The sequence below is a fragment of the Scyliorhinus torazame genome, chromosome 12 (assembly GCF_047496885.1).
Source record: "Scyliorhinus torazame isolate Kashiwa2021f chromosome 12, sScyTor2.1, whole genome shotgun sequence".
Taxonomy (NCBI): domain Eukaryota; kingdom Metazoa; phylum Chordata; class Chondrichthyes; order Carcharhiniformes; family Scyliorhinidae; genus Scyliorhinus; species Scyliorhinus torazame.
The window spans coordinates 85,912,253-85,936,014 of NC_092718.1; the positions used below are offsets into that span (position 1 = coordinate 85,912,253).

Genomic DNA, 23,762 nt, shown 5'->3' on the forward strand with positions numbered 1-23,762 from the left:
TGTTGCATTGTCAGGGGGTCAGTACTGAGGGAGTTCTGCATTGTCAGAGGGTCAGTACTGGGGGAGTGTTGCACTGTCAGAGGTCAGTGCTGAGGGAGTGTTGCACTGTCAGAGGCATAAACGGCAGCATGAAGCGGATGGGGCTGAATGGGCAGCGTTGCAGTGGTGTAAACTGATGGTCTGTCTGGTTGGTGCTGTTTGCCATGGGAGGCGGTGTTCAGAGAGTGACCCTTTGCTCTGACTGTCAGAGGGTGGAGCAGTTTGAAAGTTGATTGCACTCTTTGAGGCATTGAGAGGAATTGGCTGAGTGCCGGGGAGAGGAGGGTTCTGAAGGCGGGGTTGCTTTTCTGGAGAAAAGGATAAAAACAGAAAACTTTCTGAGCGAGAGAGTTCCACTTGCAGCAGCGTGTGTGTGTTGAGGGACCTCAATCTTTCTCCAGCACTGATCCTGCCTGACACATTCAGCTGTGTGTGGGGGGGCACTGGAGAACAACATTCTTCTAAAGGGAGACAGGTCCCGGTGGATGGAAACGTGAGCGGAGTTTGAACTGCAGCTGACCACTCCACTCCCCACCCCTGCCACCTCACTCACTCTTTACCCAACTCTCCACATCTCAGCCTTCACATCCCGGCCAAGAGGCAGCAAGCATGGAGCTACAATTCACTCTCCTCTTCCTGTCACTGCTCCTGGGACATGGTGAGTTTTTGCATACTGTCTAATCCTATTGTGCGTGTGTTTACTTTTGATGCAGTCTCAAACAATAATACTAACAGATGTTAACAGTCTGGTTACCAGTGACTGCCCCAAAGCTGATATTCTCACTGGCATTCGCTTTGATTTGACTGACCACAGCAAACCCCACCCCCCTCTCTCTCTCTCTCTCTCCCTTTCCTGCGAGTTTAACGACAGCAGCAAGTCCAAGTCTGTATTTTGAAAAAGGGAGTTGGTGCCGATGATCTCTTCAAGAGACTCCGAGAGAGAGGGATAGAGAGAGACAAATAGAGGGGCACACATCTGTCATAAACGTAATGATTAAATATCTATATTGTAAACGGTATCAAAAGCGTTGTTGTATATTTAAATATTATTCTTCAAAGAATGGTGGAATCATCTGTGGGGGATTAAATTAAACATCAAGGCTAGAGTTTGCACTTTCTCCCCGTGTCTGCGTGTGTTTCCTCCGGGTGCCCCGGTTGCCACCCACAGTCCAAAGATGTGCAGGTTATGTGGGGTTACGGGGATGGGTCAGGAGAATGGGCTGAGGTGGGGTAAAATATTAAATTCCCCATATTCCTGAATGAAATATACGAAAGAAATATATTATGGTTGACTTGTATATTGGGATAAAACAGCCTTCAAATTGCCCAGTTATTGAATTGCATAGGTTTTCAATTTGTGTTCATGAGTATTGCTTAGATTCAAGCTAAGTGGCAGAAGGATTAGAGGGGATGTGTGGAAAAACATTTTATATAGAGGGTGATGGGAGTCTGGAATTCGCTTTGAGTTGGTGGTGGAGGCAGAGACCCTAAACTCTTTTGCAAAGTATCTGTAATTGCACCTTAAGTGTTGTCAGCTGCTATGGCCCAGGTGCAGGAAGTGGGGATTAGAAAGGCACCTAGGTGCCCTGGGGCTTGCATGGACATGGTGGGCTGAATGGCCCTTTTCTGTGCTGTCTCATTTCTATGGGTTTTGTGTTATAGTGTGTCATTTAGCACGGGGGTATTTGAGATGTGGGGTGAGTTTCAGGTGCAATCTGGTGGGAGGTGGGCAGTGTGGACCAGGTGAGTTGTGACCCTCCCCCCTCCCCCCCACACACACACACACCGTACAACACAAGCTCATAGGCTTGTCATAGACTTTGCTGGCACATTTGAGTCACTGTGTTCAGCCTTGAACACCCTTTGGCGCACCTCAGGACGTCCCAAAGGGTTTCACAGACTAAGAAAGACATTCATTCTTTTTAAGGGAGGTTACTGTTTTGATGTCAGGAAAGCAGCAGCCATGTTTCAGCACAGCAGGATCCCACACAGTCCCATGACAATGAGCCAGATCGATGGGTTTTATTGTGAAATTGGTGGAGGGATAAATACTGGTCCCAGGACACCGAGGAGAACTCTATTCCCCCCCCCCCCCCCCCCCCCCGCCACTTGGCTTCCAAATGGTAACCCTGCCATCTTTGGCATCTACCCGAGAGGGCAGACAAGAGACTCACTTTCATGTTTTCAAACCTCTGCTGCCCACATATGGAAACTCTCACCAAGTCCAATTCATCAATTTCCCTGTCACTCGCTGACCCACGTCAGCTGCCAGTCAGCAACACATCGACTAAACAATTTTCTCATTGTAGTTTTCAAACCTCTGCTGCCCTCCTCCCTACCTCTGTATCATCCTCCAGTCCCCACAACCCTGCCTATCTCTGTAATCCCCTCCAGTCCCTACAACCCTCTCTATCTCTGTAACCTCCTCCAGCCCCTATAATCCTCCCTATCTCTGTAACCTCTCCAGTCCCAACAAACCGTTCCTACCTCTGTAAACTCCACCAGCCCCTACAACCCTCCCTATCTCTGTAACCTTCTCCAGACCTTGCAACACTCCCTATCTCTGTAATCACCTCCAACCCCCTAAAACCCTCCCTATCTCTGTAACCTGCTCCAACCCCCTAAAACCCTCCCAATCTCTCTAACCTCCTCCATCCCCTACAACCCTGCCTGTCTCTGTCACCTCCTCCAGCCCCTACAATCCTCCCTATATCTGCAAACTCTTCCAGCCCTGACAATCCTCCCTTTCCATACCCTACAACCCTCCCTATCTCTGTAACCTCCTCCAGCCCCTACAATCCTCCCTATATCTGCAAACTCTTCCAGCCCTGACAATCCTCCCTTTCCATACCCTACAACCCTCCCTATCTCTGTAACCTCCTCCAGCCCCTACAATCCTCCCTATATCTGTAAACTCTTCCAGCCCTGACAATCCTCCTTTTCCATACCCTACAACCCTCCCTATCTCTGTAGCCTCCTCCAGCCCCTACAATCCTCCAAGATCTCTGCGCTCCTCTAATTTTGGCCTGTTGAGCCCCTGGTTCCTGTCGATCAACCATTGGCGGCTGTGCCTTCAGCTGCCTGGGGCCCCGAGCTCTGAAATTCCCTCCTAAACCTCTCCTCCTCCCCCTCTCTCTCTGTCTCACTCCTCATTTAATACACTCCTTAAAAACCAAACTGTTGAAATATTCTTTTGGTTATCTGTGCCTCATATCTTCCCATCTGGCTCGAGTCACACTCTCTTTGATAACCTTCTCGAGAGTGCCTTGCAGTATTTGTTGTGTTAATTGCACTTGTTGTGCTGCCACTTTTAGTGATGCACCTGTTTTCCTAGACGTACACATTGTTAGTAACGCACTTCACAAGATTACAGTGAAAAGACTGAAGTGTTGTTTCAATATTGTGTGACAGTCTCTTTATATCTTCATGTCCAGTCTAATCTCTCCAGGAAGGGTGTGAGTGTCCTCGAAGGGTGTCACGAGAGATTTACTAGAGTAGGTCCAGGGATGAAGGGATTTTAGGTCCAAGGTTCGGGTTGGAGAAGCTGGGATTGTTCTCCATTGGAGTAAAGGAGATTGAGGGGGAGGTCTGGTCGAGGTGGACAAGATGGTAACAAGGTAAGACCGACGACGAAGGAATTTTCATCCTTCTCCCCCGTGCACCGGGTGTACTCCCGGATTAACGTTTTCATGTAAGACAAGGTGTTGCTGGCGGGGGTGGTTGACTCGGAGTATTCGGCAATCGTGGTCTCTGACCACGGGCCATATTGGGTGGATTTGTGAGTGGACTGGTGGGTGGGGGGAGGGGGGCAGTGCCCACAGTGGAGGCTGAATGTGGGGCTGTTGGCGGATGAGGAGGTGTGCGAGTTGGTGAGTATGGGGACAAGGGGGAATTCACGACCGCCACGTTGTGTGGGGCGCTCAAAGCAGTGGTTAGTAGGGGAGAGTTTATTGCAGGGATGGCAAAGCTGGTCGATCAAATTCTGAGGGTGGATAGGAGGTGTTCGAAGGCCCCAGAGGTAGGGCTGTTAAAGGAGGCAGAAGCTCCAGGTGGAGTTTGGGCCAGTGTCCACAGGGAAGGCGATGGGGCAGTTACGGAGGGCCAGAGGGGCAGTGTGCGAGTACAGGGAGAAGGCGAGCAGGATGAACCAAGTTAGTTCGGGATATTTTGGGCTGCATCGGGGGACGAAGCAGGGGTGTCCGCTCTCCCCTTTGCTCTTTGCTTTGGTGACAGAGCAATTGGCAATGGCGCTTAGGGCATCGAGGGACTGGAGAGGGATTGTGCGGAGAGCACTGAGCAGAGGGTCTCGCTGTATGCGGACAACCTGTTGCTATATATCTCAGACCCATTGGGCAGTATCGGGAACATTATGGGGATTTTGGAGGAATTTGGCCAGTTCTCCTGTTACATATTGAATATGGGAAAGAGCGAGGTATTCCCGATTGAGACAAGAGGGCAGGAGAGGAGGTTAGGCTGCCGTTCAAGGTGGTGGGGGCGAGTTTTATATACTTGGGGATCCAAGTGACTCAGGGTTGGGCGCAGCTACACAAGTTAAATTTGACTCGGCTGGTGGAGCAGATGAAGGGGGGATTTTAACCCACCAAAACATTTCAAAGGAGAAAAGGTTTACCGAGACAACCAAAAGGAAACCCCTCCTCCACAGTTCAAGGTCCTCCCTCTGCTGCCAATCCATTGTCCCTCAAAAACTCCATCGCCTCCTCTGGCATACCAAAATAGTATTCTCCCTTCTGGAAAGTCACCTAGAGGCGGGCCAGGTACAGCACTCCAAACCTCACTCCCTTCTTGAAGAGGGCAGCCTTGGCCCGGTTAAACCTGGCCCTCCTCTTCGCCAGCTCTGTGCCCAGGTCCTGGTACACCTGCAGCTCGTTCCCTTCCCAGTGCACTTCCTCGTCTGCCTCGCCCACCGAAGAATCTTTTTTGTCCAAGACGAGGTGCAACCGCACCACCATCGCCCTCAGCGGCTCGCCCACCTGTGTCCTCCTCATCAGCACCCTGTGCACTCAGTCGATCTCCAGAGTCCGGTCAAAGGCCCCCTCCCTCATCAGCTTCTTCAGCATTTTGGCCACATACGTGTCGGCCTCCGCGCCTTCAATATGAATGCGGAATACAGGGTTAACGGTAGAGTTCTTGGCATTGTGGAGGAGCAGAGAGATCTTGGGGTCTATGTTCATACATCTTTGAAAGTTGCCACTCAAGTGGATAGAGCTGTGAAGAAGGCCTATGGTGTGCTCGCGTTCATTAACAGAGGGATTGAATTTAAGAGCCGTGAGGTGATGATGCAGCTGTACAAAACTTTGGTCAGGCCACATTTGGAGTACTGTGTACAGTTCTGGTCGCCTCATTTTAGGAAGGATGTGGAAGCTTTGGAAAAGGTGCAAAGAAGATTTACCAGGATGTTGCCTGGAATGGAGAGTAGGTCTTACGAGGAAAGGTTGAGGGTGCTAGGCCTTTTCTCATTAGAACGGAGAAGGATGAGGGGCGACTTGATAGAGGTTTATAAGATGATCAGGGGAATAGATAGAGTAGACAGTCAGAGACTTTTTCCCCGGGTGGAACAAACCATTACAAGGGGACATAAATTTAAGGTGGAAGATATAGGAAGGATATCAGAGATAGGTTCTTTACCCAGAGAGTAGTGGGGGCATGGAATGCACTGCCTGTGGAAGTAGTTGAGTCGGAAACATTAGGGACCTTCAAGCAGCTATTGGATATGTACATGGATTACGGTTAAATGATATAGTGTAGATTTATTTGTTTTTAAGGGCAGCACGGTAGCATTGTGGATAGCACAATTGCTTCACAGCTCCAGGGTCCCAGGTTCGATTCCGGCTTGGGTCATTGTCTGTGCGGAGTCTGCACATCCTCCCCGTGTCTGCGTGGGTTTCCTCCGGGTGCTCCGGTTTCCTCCCACAGTCCAAAGATGTGCAGGGTAGGTGGATTGGCCATGATAAATTGCCCTTAGTGTCCAAAATTGCCCTTGGTGTTGGGTGGAGGTATTGAGTTTGGGTAGGGTGCTCTTTCCAAGAGCCGGTGCAGACTCAGGGGGCCGAATGGCCTCCTTCTGCACTGTAAATTCAATGATTATCTATGATTAATCTAGGACAAAGGTTCGGCACAACATCATGGGCCGAAGGGCCTGTTCTGTGCTGTATTTTCTATGTTCCATGTTCTATGTTCAATGCCTGCGGGCATTCGCATCATCTTCAAATTTTATCTTCTGGAGCGGTTTTCCAGATCCTCACCTTCTCATTCAGCCTCCTTTGGGTCTCCCGCATCGTCCCCACCTCATCCACCAACGAGGCGAGCTGCTCCTCGTGCTCCCCCACCACCTTCTCCACTTTCTGGATCGCCTGGCCCTGGGACTACAGCCTCTGCTCCACTTGGTCAGTCCCTGCTTTGAGCGGCTCTACCACCTTAACTAGGTCCTCCAGGGCCTCCCTTCTCTGCTGGCTGAACTTCTCATTTAAAAAGTCAAACGGGTGCTTTACCCTCCGCTATCTTAACCGGTGGCGCACCAAGATTCTCCTGCTCCAACAGCTCCCTTCTTCTTGATCCACTCCTAGTTCGTGGATCCATCCACCAGCCACACCAGAGGAGTTATACCTTCTCCTGACACTCCTACACCTCTTTCCATCGAAACTTTCACCCCTCAGATGGGGAAAGGACCGAAAAATTCCACCTTGAGTGGGAGCTACCAAATGTGCGACCGCTCACTCAATGGTCGCCACTGAAAGTCCCGAAAAGGGACATTGTTGCTGGCAGGGCGGGTGCAGACAGTAAATATGATGGTGCTGCCTAGGTTTCTGTTTGTATTTCAGAACCTCCTAATCTTCACCCCCAAGTCATTTTGCAAGAAGGTCAATGCGCTGATCCCCGAGTTGGTATGGGCGAGGAAGACCCCACGGGTTAGGAGGGTTTTCCTGGAGCGGGGGCAAGGGGGTGGGGAACGCTAGCACTGCAGACATTATGAACCACTACTGGGCGGCGAGCATTTTCCATGGTTAGGAAGTGGGTCGTGGAGGAGGGGTCAGCGTGGGGTCGGATAGAGGCGGCATGGAGTAGGGGAACAAGTTTGAGGGCTTTGTTATCAGCGCCTCTGCCATTCTCACTAGCGAGGTACTCCGTGAGCCCAGTAGCGGTGTCGACCTGAAGGGTGTGGGGGCAGTAGGGGCAGCATCTGGGACTGGAGGGTGCCTCAGTGTGGGCACCGATCTGCGACAACCATAAGTTTGCGCCGGTGGGGCTGGACGCAAAGTTTCGTGGGTGGCGGCAGGCAGGGGCCGAGTGATTTGGTGACCTGTTCAAGTGGGGAAAGTTTGCGAGATTGGAGGACCTGAAGAAAGAGTACGAGCTGCCCAGGGGGAACGGTTTTAAGTATCTTCAGGTCTGGGACTTTGTAAAGAGAGAGGTGCCATCCTTCCCTGGGCTGCCGCCCTTGGGGTTGCAGGTTAAGGTACTGTCGAGGGATGAGATGGGGGAGGGGACGTTGTTCAAGGTCTACAAGCTGATGGATTTGCAGGGAGCCCTGGTGGATGACATAAAGCATAAATGGGAGGAGGAGCTGAGGGGAGAAGTGGAGATCGGGACATGGGCAGAGGCCCTGCGGAGGGTGCATGTGTTCTCTTCGTGTGTGAGGTTAAGCCTCATCCGTTTAAAATAATACATAGGGCATATATGATGGTAGCAAGGATAAATAGGTTCTTTGAGGGGGCAGAAGATAGATGTGGGTGGTGTGCGGGGAGGCCCGTGAATCACGTCCATGTGTTCTGGGCATGTCTGAAGCTGTAGGGCTTCTGGCAGGGATTTGCGTGCATAATGTCCGAGGTGCTGGGGGTGGAATTGGCCCCGAGTCCAGAGGTGGCGATATTTGGGGTGTTGGAAGACCCGGGAGTCGAAGGGGCGTGGGAGGCCGATGTTTTGGCCTTTGCCGCTCCGATAGCCCGGAGACGGGTCTTGCTCGGGTGGAATGACTTGAAGCTGCCGAAAGCGGGAGTGTGGGTGAGAGACTTGCCGGAATTCCTGAGGCTGGTGAACGTCAAGTTCGTCCTGATGGTTTCGGTGGATGGGTCCGTTCGGAGGTGGAAGCCATTTGTCGATTTCTTTAAGGGGGTTTGAGGGGTCAGCAAAGGTGGAGGGGGAACGGGGGGATTAGGGGGTTAAAATGGGGAAGGCAGGATGGGAGATGAGTGTGGTGTTGGGGGGGCGGGGGGTGTTTATAGGAAATGTTGTTTGGTTGTTCTTCTGCTTCCGTTTGTTTATATGAAAATTCCTTGAATAAAATATTTTTTAAAAAGATGGTGACAAGGTTTAGACTACAGAGACGAAGAAAATCTGTTCCCATGAGCAAGGACTGGGGAGGCCAGGTTAAAGGATTTATAGCTGAGGGGGGTTTGGGATGCGAGGAAGAATGTTTTTCACTCAACCAGTGGGCCTAGAGGCCACGAGATGAGGGTGGGAGCAGAGACCGCTGTCATAATATGCACATCATGAGGTAAAAACAGGCAGTGACAGACACCCAGGTGAGCCAATCAACATACAGGACAGGACACAACCAATCACCAGACAGAACACCAGAGGGGGGCTTCCAACTATAAAACACAAGAGGCATCAGCACTCCGCCTCTTTCCACTGGTGACAACTGTAGTGACAGTCAGGGTGTATATATCAGTCAGCACCTTCCACACGTGGATCAGAGCTCGCGTGGTCTAGTTAGTTAGTACACTTGGAGTAGTAGAGAGTCAACCCACAGCCAGCTGTGTGCATTGTTATAGAAGTTCAATAAATCGTATTGAACCAACGCCTACATTTGGTGTATGCTTTACAGTTTATCTGCATCCTGTTGCAGTCCATGTTACCCCAGGGTGAATAACACGACAACCGTGAATGATTTTGATGGGAATCGGAGGGAAATGAACTCGCAGGAATATGGGGGTAGAGCGGCGGAGGGCGAATAGGGGTCGACTCGATCGGTGTGTAGAGAGGTGGCAGGGACTCAATGGGCCAAATAGCCTCCCTCTGTTCTCCAATGAGTCCAGGACTCTTAAAAATAGCGAGTTACAGCTTCCAATTAAAATGCGCAGGTTGAAAAATAGCTGAGGATAGGAGCTGAAAGTAATTTCAGGGAAACGGACATTCTACATAGCATTTCAATCTTCTGTTCCAATATGGGATATCAATCTATCTCCTTCCAAGCTAATTTGTATGTGTGGATGATTGGGAGAAGAGAGTTTGAATCCCACTGTGACATTGAGAAGGATGAGGGGGGATCTTATAGAAACATATAAGATTATGAAGGGAATAGATAGGATAGATGTGAGCAGGTTGTTTCCACTGGCGGGTGAAAGCAGAACTAGGGGGCATAGTCTCAAAATAAGGGGAAGTAGATTTAGGACTGAGTTTAGGAGGAACTTCTTCACCCAAAGGGTTGTGAATCTGTGGAATTCCCTGCCTAGTGAAGCAGTTGAGGCTCCTTCATTAAATGTTTTTAAGATAAAGATAGATAGTTTTTTGAAGAATAAAGGGATTAAGGGTTATGGTGTTCGGGCCGGAAAGTGGAGCTGAGTCCACAAGATCAGCCATGATCTCATTGAATGGTGGAGCAGGCTTGAGGGGCCAGATGGCCTACTCCTGCTCCTAGTTCTTATGTGGCAGTTAGGGGAATTTAAATTCTGTCAATCAGAAGTGTAACGTGATTTATTTTGGCAGGAAATGGAGACATAAGATCAAATAAAGGATACAAGGAGGTGGCAGAGCAGAGGGCCCTGGTTGTAAATGTGGATCATTGAAGGTGACGGAACAGGTTCAGAGCACGGTTAATAAAACAAAGGGTGTCCTGGGGTTTATTCATCGGGGCGTTGGGCACAAGAGATAGCAGATTATGTTTAACTTGTATAAAACACACCAGTTCGATGCCAACTGGAGCATTGTGTCCAGTTCCGTACACCGCACCTCAGGAAGGATGTGAAGACTTTGGAAAGGATGCAGAAAAGATTGACCGAGAATGGATTCCAGAAATGAAGAACAACTTCAGTGACACAGATCGATCGGAGAATCTGGGACTGTTAGAATCATAGAATCATAGAAGTTTACAGCATGGAAACAGGCCCTTCGGCCCACCAGTCCATGCCGCCCAGTTTTTACCATTAAGCTAGTCCCAGTTGCCCGCACTTGGCCCATAACCCTCTATACCCATCTTACCCATGTAACTATCTAAATGTTTTTTAAAAGACACAATTGTACCCGCCTCTACTACTACCTCTGGCAGCACATTCCAGACACTCACTACCCTCTGAGTGAAGAAATTGCCCCTCTGGGCCCTTCTGAATCTCTCCCCTCTCACCTTAAACCTATGCCCTCTAGTTTTAGACTCCCCTACCTTTGGGAAAAGATGTTGACTATCTACCTTATCTATGCCCCTCATTATTTTATAGACCTCTATAAGATCACCCCTAAGCCTCCTACGCTCCAGGGAAAAAAGTCCCAGTCTATCCAGCCTCTCCTTATAACTCAAACCATCAAGTCCCGGCAACATCCCAGTAAATCTTTTCTGCACTCTTTCCAGTTTAATAATATCCTTCCTATAATAGGGTGACCAGAACTGCACACAGTATTCCAAGTGTGGCCGTACCAATGTCTTGTACAACTTCAACAAGACGTCCCAACTCCTGTATTCAATGTTCTGACCAATGAAACCAAGCATGCCGAATGCCTTCTTCACCACCCTGTCCACCTGCGACTCCACCTTCAAGGAGCTATGAACCTGTACTCCTAGATCTCTTTGTTCTATAACTCTCCCCAACGCCATACCATTAACTGAGTAGGTCCTGGCCTGATTCGCTCTGCCAAAATGCATCACCTCACATTTATCTAAATTAAACTCCATCTGCCATTCGTCGGCCCACTGGCCTAATTGATCAAGATCCCGTTGCAATCCTCGATAACCTTCTTCACTATCCACTGTGCCACCAATCTTGGTGTCATCTGCAAACTTACTAACCATGCCTCCTAAATTCTCATCCAAATCATTAATATAAATCACAAATAACAGTGGACCCAGCACCGATCCCTGAGGCACACCACTGGTCACAGGCCTCCAGTTTGAAAAACAACCCTCTACAACCACCCTCTGCCTTCTGTCGTCCAGCCAATTTTGAATCCAATTGGCAACCTCACCCTGGATCCCGTGAGCTTTAACCTTCTGCAACAACCTACCATGCGGTATCTTGTCAAAGGCTTTGCTAAAGTCCATGTAGACAACATCTACTGCACTGCCCTCATCTACCTTCTTGGTCACCCCCTCAAAAAACTCAATCAAATTTGTGAGACATGATTTTCCACGCACAAAGCCATGCTGACTGCCCCGAATCAGTCCTTGCCTCTCTAAATGCTTGTAGATCCTGTCTCTCAGAATACCTTCTACCAACTTACCTACTACAGACGTTAGGCTCACCGGTCTGTAGTTCCCAGGCTTTTCCCTGCTGCCCTTCTTAAACAAGGGCACAACATTCGCCACTCTCCAATCTTCAGGCACCTCACCTGTGGCTGCCGATGATTCAAATATCTCTGTTAGGGGACCCGCAATTTCCTCCCTAGCCTCCCACAACACCCTGGGATACATTTCATCAGGTCCCGGGGATTTATCTACCTTGATGCGCTTTAAGACTTCCAGCACCTCCTCCTCTGTAATATGCACACTTCTCAAGACATCACTATTTATTTCTCTTAGTTTCCTAACATCCATGCCTTTCTCCACCGTGAATACCGATGAGAAATATTCATTCAGGATCTCACCCAACTCTTGTGGCTCTGCACATAGATGCCCTTGTTGATCCTTAAGAGGCCCTACTCTGTCCCTAGTTACTCTTTTCCCCTTTATGTATTTGTAGAATCTCTTTGGATTCTCCCTTGCATTATTTGCCAAAGCAATTTCATGTCCCCTTTTTGCCCTCCTGATTTCCCTCTTAACTCTATTTCGACAATCTCTATACTCTTCAAGGGATCCACTTGATCCCAGTTGCTTATGTACGTCATATGCCTCCTTCTTCTTTTTGCCCAGAGTCTCAATATCTCGAGACATCCAGGGTTCTCTACTTCTACCAGCCTTACCCTTCACTCTAAAGGGAATGTGCTTACCCTGCACCGTGGTTAACACATTTTTTAAAAGCCTCCCATTTACCAGCCGTCCCTTTGCCTGCCAACAGTCTCCCCCAATCTACCTCTGAAAGTTCCTGTCTGATACCATCAAAATTTGCCTTGCCCCAATTAAGAATTTTAACTCTTGGGCCAGACCTATCATTCTCCATAGCTATCTTAAAACTAATGGAGTTATGGTCACTTGTCCCAAAGTGATCTCTCACTAGCACTTCTGTCACTTGCCCTTCCTTATTTCCCAAGACGAGGTCAAGTTTTGCCCCCTCTCTAGTCGGTCCATCCACATACTGAATGAGAAATTCCTCCTGAATACACAACAAATTTCCCTCCATCCAAGCCCCTAATGCTATGGCTGTCCCAGTCAATGTTGGGAAAGTTAAAGTCCCCTACTACTACCACCCTATTATTCTTGCAGCTATCTGTAATCTCCTTACATATTTGTTCCTCTATTTCCCGCTGACTATTTGGGGGCCTGTAGTACAATCCTACCAAGGTGATCTCTCCCTTCTTATTTTTCAGTTCCACCCATATAGACTCAGTGGGCGAACCCTTGGATATATCCCCTCTAAGTACTGCCGTGATGTTCTCCCTAATCAAAAACGCCACTCCCCCTCCTCTCTTACCTCCTGTTCTATCCTTTCTATAGCATCTGTACCCCGGAACATTGAGCTACCAGTCCTGCCCCTCCCTTAGCCATGTTTCAGTCATAGCTATAATATCCCAGTCCCATGTGCCCGTCCATGCCCTGAGTTCATCCGCTTTGCCCGTCAGGCCCCTTGCATTGAAATAAATGCAGTTTAATGTAGACCTTCCTTGCTCTCTGCCCTGCTTTCTCAGGTCATGCTTTACACACTCTCCCTTCCTGCCTTTTGTCTCTGTCCCCACTGACTTCCTACATCGGTTCCCATCCTCCTGCCACATTAGTTTAAACCCTCCCCAACTGCACTAGCAAACACACCCCCGAGAACATTGGTTCCGGTCCCACCCAGATGCAGACCATCCGATTTGTACAGGTCCCACCTCCCCCAGAACCGGTCCCAATGTCCAGGAATTTGAAACCCTCCCTCTTGCACCATCTCTCAAGCCACATATTCATCCTAGCTATCCTGTCATTCCTACTCTGACTGACTATCACGTGGCACTGGTAGCAATCCTGAGATTACCTCCTTTGAGGTCCTACTTTTTAGTTTAACTCCTAACTCCCTAAATTCAGCTTGTAGGACCTCATCCCGTTTTTTTACCTATATCGTTGGTGCCTATATGCACCACGACAGCTGGCTGTTCACCCCCCCCCCTCCAGAATGCCCTGCAGCCGCTCCGAGACATCCTTGACCCTTGCACCAGGGAGGCAACATACCAACCTGGATTCTCGTTTGCAACCACAGAAACGCCTGTCTATTCCCCTTACAATTGAATCCCCTATCACTATAGCTCTGCCACTCTTTTTCCCGCCCTTCTGTGCAGCAGAGCCAGCCACGGTGCCATGAACCTGACTGCTGCCACCTTCCCCTGGTGAGCCATCTCCCCCAACAGTTTCCAAAACGGTAAATCTGTTTTGGAGGGAGATGACCGCAGGGGATCCCTGCACTGCCTTCCTACTCTTCCTCTGTCTGTTGGTCACCCATTCCCTATCTGCCTCAGTAATTTTAATCTGCGGTGTGACCAACTCACTGAATGTGCTATCCACAACTTCCTCAGCATCGCGGATGCTCCAAAGTGAGTCCATCCGCAGCTCCAGAGCCGTCAAGCGGTCTAACAGGAGCTGCAGTTGGACACACTTCTTGCAGATGAAGGAGTCAGGGACACCAGAAGGGTCCCTGACTTGCCACATCTCACAAGAGGAGCATGACACGGGTCTGAGCTCTCCTGCCATGACTTAAACCTGAAGTTAAATTTGAACTACACTACACAGCTAAGAGAAAGTCAAAGAGAGAGAAACTGTTCTTCTTGTGGAGAGGAGGTGGCGAGGAAGATTTGATCAAGGTATTCAAAACCATGAGGCAAGTGGGGGGGGGGAAGAGAGCCAGACAGGGGGATAGAGGGAGGGGCTGTTCCCATTGGTTAAAAACCAGAGGGAATGTGCTGTTAATGGGGGGGGAAATTGTTCTGCTGACAGAGGAGGGATTGTTGCTTGGAGATAAATGGGAGGTCGGGGACGGAGGCTACCTGAGGGCGGGCCGGAGGGAGCGAGGGGCACGAGCTGGAGGGTGGCCTAAGAAGGGGGTTGGTTGATCAGGGGGGGGGGACATCAGGTTGATCACATGGAACGTCAGAGGGCTGAATGGGCCGGTTAAGAGGGCTCGCGTGTTCGCACATTTGAGGGTATTGAAGGCGGACCTGTAATGCTACAGGAGACACACCTGAGGGTAACAGATCAGACCAGATTGAGGAAGGGATGGGTCAGGCAGGTATTTCACTCGGGGCTGGATTCTAAGACTAGTGGAGTCGCGATCCTGATTAATAAGCGAATGTCATTTGGGGTGGGGAGAATAGTTGCGGATATGGGGGGTAGATATATCATGGTTAGCGGGAAGCTGGAAGGGTTGCCGGTGGTGCTTGTGAATGTCTACACACCAAACTGGGATGATGAGGAGTTTGTAAGACGGATGTTAGGGAAGATCCCGGATCTGAATTCACACAAGCTGATCATGGGGGGGGGGGGGACTTCAATACGGTCATTGACCCAAGGCTGGACCGGTCGAGTTCAAGGATAGACAGGGGGCCGGCAATGGCGAAGGAACTAAAGGGGTTCATGGAGCAGATGGGTGGGGCAGACCCATGGAGGTTTGGACAGCCAAGAGCGAAGGAGTTCTCCTTCTTCTCATGTGCATATACACCCGGATCAACTTTTTTATTTTGAACAGGGCTTTACTGGCGGGGGTGGTTGACACCGAGTATTCGGCGATTGCTGTGTCGGACCATTCCCCACATTGGGTGGACCTACAGGTGAGCAAGGAGGGCGGTCAGTGCCCGCAATGGTGATTGGATGTCGGACTGTTAGCGGACGAAGTGGTGAGCGGGCGGGTGAGGGAATCCATCCAGAACTACCTGGAGATTAACGAGAGGGGAGAGGTCTCAGCAGCAATGGTTTGGGACGCACTGAAGGCAGTGGTCAGAGGGGAGCTGATTTCGATTCTGGCCCATAGGGAGAAGGGAGGGCAGAGGCGGATAGGTTGGTCGGCGAAATACTTCAGGTAGACAGGAGGTATGCAGAGGCCCCGGAGGTAGGATTACTGAAGGAACTGCGGAGGCTACAGGTGGAATTTGGCTTGTTATCTACGGGGAAGGCGGTGGAGCAGTTGAGGAAGGTGAGGGGGGCGATATATGTGTACGGTGAGAAGGCTAGTAGAATGCTGGCACACCAGCTCAGGAAAAGGGAGGCAGCTAGAGAGATAGGGAGAGTGAAGGACAAAGGAGGGAACACAATCTTAGACCCATTAGGGGTCAACGGGGTGCTTAAGGAGTTTTACAGCAGGCTATATGAGTCGGAACACCCAGCTGAAGTGGAAGGAATGAGGCAATTTCTGGGAGGGCTGGAGTTCCCGAACGTGGGCGAAGGGTTGGTAGAAGGGCTGGGAGCCCCAATAGGGATTGAAGGAATAGCAGTGGACTGGAGGCCATGCAGTCGGGCAAGGCTCTTGGAACAGATGGTTACCCAGTGGAATTTTATAAAATGTTCTATGAGATGCTGGGCCCACTGTTGGTGAGGACGTTTAACGAAGCAAGGGAGCGCGGTGTTCTCGATCTCACTGATCCTGAAGCGGGAGAAGGACCCTGAGCTATGTGGGTCTTACAGGCCGATCTCCCTGTTGAATGTTGATGCCAAACTGTTAGCTAAAATCATGTCCTCAAGGATAGAAGACTGTGTCCCGGGGGTGATAGGGGAGGACCAGACAGGGGTTATTAAGGGTAGGCAGCTAATAGCCAAAGTTTGAAGGCTCTTAAATGTAATCATGATGCCCCAGAGGGAAAGGAGGTGGAGGTAGTGGTTGCAATAGACGCAGAGAAGGCTTTTGATCGGGTGGAATGGAACTACCTGTGGGAGGTGTTGGGACGATTCGGGTTTGGTGGGGGTTTCATTGACTGGGTCAGGCTGCTGTATCAGGCACCAGAGGCGAATGTTCGAACGAACCGGCTGACGTCGGGCTATTTTAGACTGCACCGGGGGACTAGGCAGGGATGCCCCCTCTCTCCGTTGCTGTTCACTCTGGCCATTGAGCCACTGGCTAAGGCATTAAGAGCTTCCAGAAGCTGAAAAGGGCTGGACCGGGGGGGGGGGGGGGGGGCAGGGGGGCAGGGTCTCGCTATATGCCGACGACCTGCTCCTGTCTGTTTCCAACCCGTTAGAGGGGATGGAGAGATCATGAGGATTTTAGGGGAATTTGGCCGTTTTTCGGGGTACAAATTGAACATGGGGAAAAGCGAGATGTTTGCAATCCAGGCAAGGGGGCAGGAGAGGAGGCTGGGAGAGCTGCTGTTCAGAGTGATGGGAGGTAGCTTCTGTTATTTAGAGATCCAGGTGGCACGAGTCTGGGGGCTGTTCCATAAACTAAACTTGACCCAGTTAGTGGAACAAATGAAAGAAGACTTCCAAAGGTGGGATATGCTCCCATTATCACTGACGGTGAGGGTACAGGCAGTGAAAATGACGGTCCTCCCGAGATTCCTGTTTGTTTTTCAGTGCCTCCCCATCTTTATCCCAAAGGCCTTTTTTCAAGCGGCTAAATAAGGTGATCTCCGGTTTTGTTTGGGCGGGTAAAACCCCGCGAGTGAAGAAAGTGATGCTGGAGCGTGGCCGGGGGGAGGGTGGGCTGGTGCAGACGAACCTTAGCAACTATTACTGGGCGGCACAGAGAGCCATGATTAGGAAGTGGGTAGTGGGGGAAGGGTCGGTGTGGGAGCGAGTAGAGGCAGCATCTTGTAAGGACACGAGTTTAGGGGCATTGATCATGGTACCTCTGCTGTTCTCGCCGGCCCGGTACTCCACAAGCCCGGTGGTAGTGGCAGCCCTGAGAGTCTGGGGCCAGTGGAGGAAACATGTAAGAGCGGAGGCAGCATCGGTCTGGGCTCAAATCTGTAGCAACCATCGGTTTGCCCCAGGGAGACTGGATGGAGGGTTTCGGGGATGGCAGAGAGCAGGGATCGGAAGGATGGGAGATTTGTTTATAGATGGGAGCTTCCCTGATTTGAGGGAGATAGAGGAGAAGTTTGGGTTGACGGGAGGGAATGGGTTTAGGTATCTGCAGATTCGGGACTTCTTGCGAAGGCAGGTCCAACCTTCCCGCTACTACCGCCACGGGGGATACAAGATGGAATAATTTCTAGAGCATGGGGGGAGAGGGGAAGGTCTCAGATATCTATAAAGAACTCATGGAGTCAGAGGAAACGCAGACAGAGGGGCTAAAGCACAAATGGGAGGATGAGCTAGGGGGAGAGATAGAGTCTTGTCTTTGGGCGGAGGCGTTAAGCAGGGTCAACAGGTCCACGTCTTGCGCCAGGCTCAGCCTGATACAATTTAAGGTTGTTCACTGGGCACACATGACGGTGGCCTGGATGAGCAAGTTTTTTGGGATAGAAGACAGGTATTCAAGGTGTGCGGGAGGGCCAGCAAACCATGTTCACATGTTTTGGGCATGTTCGAACCTTAAGGCGTCTGGCCGGGGTTTGCAGATGTCATGGCCACGATGTTAAAAACAAGGGTGGCACCGAGTCCAGAGGTGGCGATTTTTGGAGCGTCGGATGACCCGGGAGTCCAAGGGGCGAGAGAGGCCGACGTCTTGGCCTTTGCCTCCTTGGTAGCCCGGAGACGGATACTGTTAGCTTGGAGGGACTCGAAGCCTTCCTCAGTCTTGAGAAAATCAAGTTTACCCGAAGAGGGTCAATGCTAGGGTTCGTCCGGAGGTGGCAGCCGTTTGTCAACTTCTTTAGAGAAAATTAACTGTCAGCAGAGGTGGGGGCGGGGGTTTAGTCTAGATTACTGTTCTCAGAAGGTGGGACCTGTGAGGGGGTAGAGGGTCCAAGCACTGTTTATAGCTGTTTGTATATGGTTTACTGTTATTGTTATAAAATCACAAATGCCTTAATAAAATAATTTACAAAAAAAAACCAGAGGGGCGCAGAGTTAAGGTGATTGGCTCATTAGCCGATCAAATAAGGGGGAGAGATTTTCTGGGGGATAAAGATGGGGCAATAAGACTAGGTGAGTTGCTCGTTCGGAGTTGCAATGGACTGAATGGCCGTCTGCGCTTTAATGATTCTGTGAACGCAATAATCAGCGCAAAACCATCGCCGATTGTGGTACAAACCCATCTGGTTCACTAATGTCCCTTTAGGGAGGGAAATCTGCCATCTGCAAGCTGTTAAGAAGGCAAATGTTATGTTGGCCTTCATTGTAAGAGGACCTCAGTACAGGAGCAAAGATGTCTTACTGCAAGCTGTACAGGACCTTGGTGAGACCACACCTGACGTAGTGTGTGCAGTTTCGGTCTCCTTATCTAAGAAAGAATATACTTACCATAGAGGGAGTGCAGTGGAGATTCACCAGACTGATTCCTGGAAAATGGCAGGACTGTCGAATGAGAAAAGATTGGGTCGACTAGGCCTGTATTCACTGGAGTTTAGAAAAATGAGACAGGGGCTGGACAGACTGGATGCAAGAATGTTGCTTCCTCTGGCTGGGGGGTTGGGTTTAGAACCGGGGTCAGAGTCTCCGAATAGAGGGTGAACCATTGAGGACTGAGATGAGGAGAAATGTCTTCCACAGGTGGTGATCATGTGGAATTCAGAAGACTGTGGAGGCCAAGTGACCGAATATCATAAAGAAGGAAATAGAAGTTCGAGATTCTAATGGTGTCGAGCGTATGGGGAGAGTACAGAAGTATGGCATTGAGAGAGAGGATAAACTATTGTATTGAATGACGGAGAAGGCTCGCAAGGTCTACTCCTGCTCCTATGTTCTACCAGTCAACATTCTCTGCTCAGGCAATATAAATTGTTGTTGGCTTTCTAACTGGTATCCTTGTGCATCTGTCCTGATGAGTGTGAGATGAGAAGCTTTGACAGTCTTTTCAGCATGAAAATAATAAATCGGGAATAGAAACTTAGTCTTGGTCTGGTAAAGGCGACCCCAATAACGATCACTGAACATCGTAAAAATCCATCTGGTTCACTGACACACCCTTTAAGGGAGAGAATCTGCCGTCCTTACCTGGCCGGGCCTACAGGGGACTCCAGATCCACCACACAGTAAAAGGGCTGACTCTATTTTTTTTAATTTAGAGTACCCAATTATTTTTTCCAATGAAGGGGCAATTTAGTGTGGCCAATCCGCCTATCCTGCACATCTTTGGGTTGTGGGGGTGAAACCCACGCAGACACGGGGAGAACGTGCAAACTCCACACGGACAGTGACCCAGGGCCAGGATTCGAACCCAGGTCCACAGCGCCGTAGGCAGCAAGGCTAACCACTGTGCCACCATGCTGCCCTGTGGTTGACTCTTAACTGCCTTCTTTGTAATGGCCCGAGCGAGTTCAAGGGCAGTCGGTGATGTGGGCAACAAATGCTGGCCTTGTCGTGGACTAGTAAAATAAATATCTGCAACCCACAGATCTTTAATTCCTCTTCTGGAATTGTACAAATTGAGCGGATTTTTTCTCTCACCCTTGTAGCCCTGGGTGTTAAGCAAAAACATGCGCAGAGATTAAATCAGCAGTGATTGCTGAGTTACTGCCAAGTTCCTTGTTCTGGCATGAGCAAGCACAAAACAATTATTGCCAGGGTTCCTGTTCTTTCCTCAGCACTTTCACATGCTAAAACAATGATGTTATTTGGTCGTAGTATTTTAAGAGCCAGAGGAATTCTGCCAGGATCGGCCACAGTAGATTGTTCCGTACTCTCTCTCCCTCTCTCTTCCTCTGTCTCTCTCTCTCCTTCTCTCTATCTCTATCCTTCTCTCTGTCTCTCTCCCTCTCTGCCTTTTCTTTCTCGCTGAATGGCTGGAGAGGCTGACGGGTCCTTCCTGTAGGTGTTGCCCCCTCAGCTGTGAATTCAGGCTAATGGGATTTTATATTCTTTATTTCCCTCCTGCAGCCGGCGCTCTAAAGTGTTACAAATGCCAAGGCATCAAGTGTGACCAACCTGAAGCTGTGGAGGTCTGCGCAGAAGGACAGATGTGCATGACAAGGTTGGACAGGCAGCATCTTGGTAAATGAAAGATGAATATATTATAATAAGCACATTCCCAACTCTGAGCCGCTCAACATTTTCCGAAGATGTTAGTGGGAACAGATAGAGAGTATTCAAAGTGTGAGAAGGCGTGGCACTCCCTCAGTGCTGACCCTCTGACAGTGCAGCACTCCCTCAGCACTGAGCCTCTGACAGTGCAGCACTCCCTCAGCACTGAGCCTCTGACAGTGCAGCACTCCCTCAGCACTGAGCCTCTGACAGTGCAGCACTCCCTCAGCACTGACCCTCTGACAGTGCGGCACTCCCTCAGCGCTGACCCTCTGACAGTGCAGCACTCCCTCAGCACTGACCCTCTGACAGTGCAGCATTCCCTCAGTACTGACCCTCTGACAGTGCAGCTCTCCCGCAGTACTGACCCTCTGACAGTGCAGCACCCCCTCAGTACTGACCCTCTGACAGTGCAGCACTCCCTCAGCACTGACCTACTGACAGTGCAGCACTCCCTCAGCACTGACCCTCTGACAGTGCAGCACTCCCTCAGCACTGACCCTCTGACAGTGCAGCACTCCCGCAGTACTGACCCTCTGACAGTGCAGCACTCCCTCAGTACTGACCCTCTGACAGTGCAGCACTCCCGCAGTACTGACCCTCTGACAGTGCAGCACTCCCTCAGTACTGACCCTCTGACAGTGCAGCACTCCCTCAGTACTGACCCTCTGACAGTGCAGCACTCCCTCAGTCCTGACCCTCTGACAGTGCAGCATTCCCTCAGTACTAGCCCTCTGACAGTGCAGCTCTCCCTCAGTACTGACCCTCTGACAGTGCAGCTCTCCCTCAGTACTAGCCCTCTGACAGTGCAGCACTCCCTCGGTGCTAGCCCTCTGACAGTGCAGCACTCACTCTGAACTGACCCTCAGACATTGCAGCTCTCCCTCAGTACTGACCCTCTGACAGTGCAGCTCTCCCTCAGTACTAGCCCTCTGACAGTGCAGCACTCCCTCGGTGCTAGCCCTCTGACAGTGCAGCACTCACTCTGAACTGACCCTCAGACATTGCAGCTCTCCCTCAGTACTGACCCTCTCACAGTGCAGCGCTTCCTCAATACTGATCCTCCGACTGTTCAGTTCTCCGTCATTACTGACCCTCTGACAGTGCAGCTCTACCTCACTACTGGCACAAATATTCTGGGGGGGAGATTTGTTAGTGCTCTTTGGGGGGGGTTTAAACTAATGCAGCAGGGGCATGGGAACCTGGATTGGAGTTTTAGGGTAAGGGAGAATGAGAGTATAGAGGTCAGGAGCACAGATTTGACGTCGCAGGAGGGGGCCAGTGTTCAGGTAGGTGGTTTGAAGTGTGTCTACTTCAATGCCAGGAGTATACGAAACAAGGTAGGGGAACTGGCAGCATGGGTTGGTACCTGGGACTTCGATGTTGTGGCCATTTCGGAGACATGGATAGAGCAGGGACAGGAATGGATGTTGCAGGTTCCGGGGTTTAGGTGTTTTAGTAAGCTAAGAGGGGGAGGTGTGGCGCTGCTAGTCAAGAGCAGTATTACGGTGGCGGAGAGGATGCTAGATGGGGACTCATCTTCCGAGGTAGTATGGGCTGAGGTTAGAAACAGGAAAGGAGAGGTCACCCTGTTGGGAGTTTTTTATAGGCCTCCTAATAGTTCTAGGGATGTAGAGGAAAGGATGGCGAAGATGATTCTGGATAAGAGTGAAAGTAACAGGGTAGTTATTATGGGAGACTTTAACTTTCCAAATATTGACTGGAAAAGATATAGTTCGAGTACAATAGATGGGTCGTTTTTTGTACAGTGTGTGCAGGAGGGTTTCCTGAAACAATATGTTGACAGGCCAACAAGAGGCGAGGCCACGTTGGATTTGGTTTTGGGTAATGAACCAGGCCAGGTGTTGGATTTGGAGGTAGGAGAGCACTTTGGGGACAGTGACCACAATTCGGTGACGTTTACTTAATGATGGAAAGGGATAAGTATACACCGCAGGGCAAGAGTTATAGCTGGGGGAAGGGCAATTATGATGCCATTAGACGTGACTTGGGGGGGATAAGGTGGAGAAGTAGGCTGCAAGTGTTGGGCACACTGGATAAGTGGGGCTTGTTCAAGGATCAGCTACTGCGTGTTCTTGATAAGTATGTACCGGTCAGGCAGGGGGGAAGGCGTCGAGCGAGGGAACTGTGGTTTACCAAGGAAGTGGAATCTCTTGTTAGGAGGAAGAAGGAGGCCTATGTGAAGATGAGGTGTGAAGTTTCAGTTGGGGCGATGGATAGTTACAAGGTAGCGAGGAAGGATCTAAAGAGAGAGCTAAGACGAGCAAGAAGGGGACATGAGAAGTATTTGGCAGGAAGGATCAAGGAAAACCCAAAAGCTTTCTATAGGTATGTCAGGAATAAGCGAATGACTAGGGAAAGAGTAGGACCAGTCAAGGACAGGGATGGGAAATTGTGTGTGGAGTCTGAAGAGATAGGCGAGATACTAAATGAATATTTTTCGTCAGTATTCACTCAGGAAAAAGATAATGTTGTGGAGGAGAATGCTGAGCCCCAGGCTAATAGAATAGATGGCATTGAGGTACGTAGGGAAGAGGTGTTGGCAATTCTGGACAGGCTGAAAATAGATAAGTCCCCGGGACCTGATGGGATTTATCCTAGGATTCTCTGGGAGGCCAGGGAAGAGATTGCTGGACCTTTGGCTTTGATTTTTATGTCATCATTGGCTACAGGAATAGTGCCAGAGGACTGGAGGACAGCAAATGTGGTCCCTTTGTTCAAAAAGGGGAGCAGAGACAACCCCGGCAACTATAGACCGGTGAGCCTCACGTCTGTAGTGGGTAAAGTCTTGGAGGGGATTATAAGAGATAAGATTTATAATCATCTAGATAGGAATAATATGATCAGGGATAGTCAGCATGGCTTTGTGAAGGGTAGGTCATGCCTCACAAACCTTATTGAGTTCTTTGAGAAGGTGACTGAACAGGTAGACGAGGGTAGAACAGTTGATGTGGTGTATATGGATTTCAGCAAAGCGTTTGATAAGGTTCCCCACGGTAGGCTATTGCAGAAAATACGGAGGCTGGGGATTGAGGGTGATTTAGAGATGTGGATCAGAAATTGGCTAGCTGAAAGAAGACAGAGGGCGGTGGTTGATGGGAAATGTTCAGAATGGAGTACAGTCACAAGTGGAGTACCACAAGGATCTGTTCTGGGGCCGTTGCTGTTTGTCATTTTTATCAATGACCTAGAGGAAGGCGCAGAAGGGTGGGTGAGTAAATTTGCAGACTATACTAAAGTCGGTGGTGTTGTCGATAGTGTGGAAGGATGTAGCAGATTACAGAGGGATATAGATAAG

At 50.0% G+C, this 23,762-nt stretch overlaps 1 protein-coding gene across 1 annotated transcript in view; it reads left to right on the forward strand.

Annotated features, from left to right (window-relative positions):
* Positions 1-368: 368 nt before the first annotated feature.
* The window catches only part of LOC140386535 (uncharacterized), a 32,177-nt gene continuing 8,783 nt past the window's right edge, over positions 369-23,762 (forward strand). The window contains exons 1-2 of the mRNA XM_072468946.1: positions 369-697; positions 20,300-20,413. Of these exons, the coding sequence (XP_072325047.1) occupies positions 649-697; positions 20,300-20,413 (163 nt within the window). The 5' untranslated portion in view covers positions 369-648. The remainder of the gene's footprint in view (positions 698-20,299; positions 20,414-23,762) is intronic.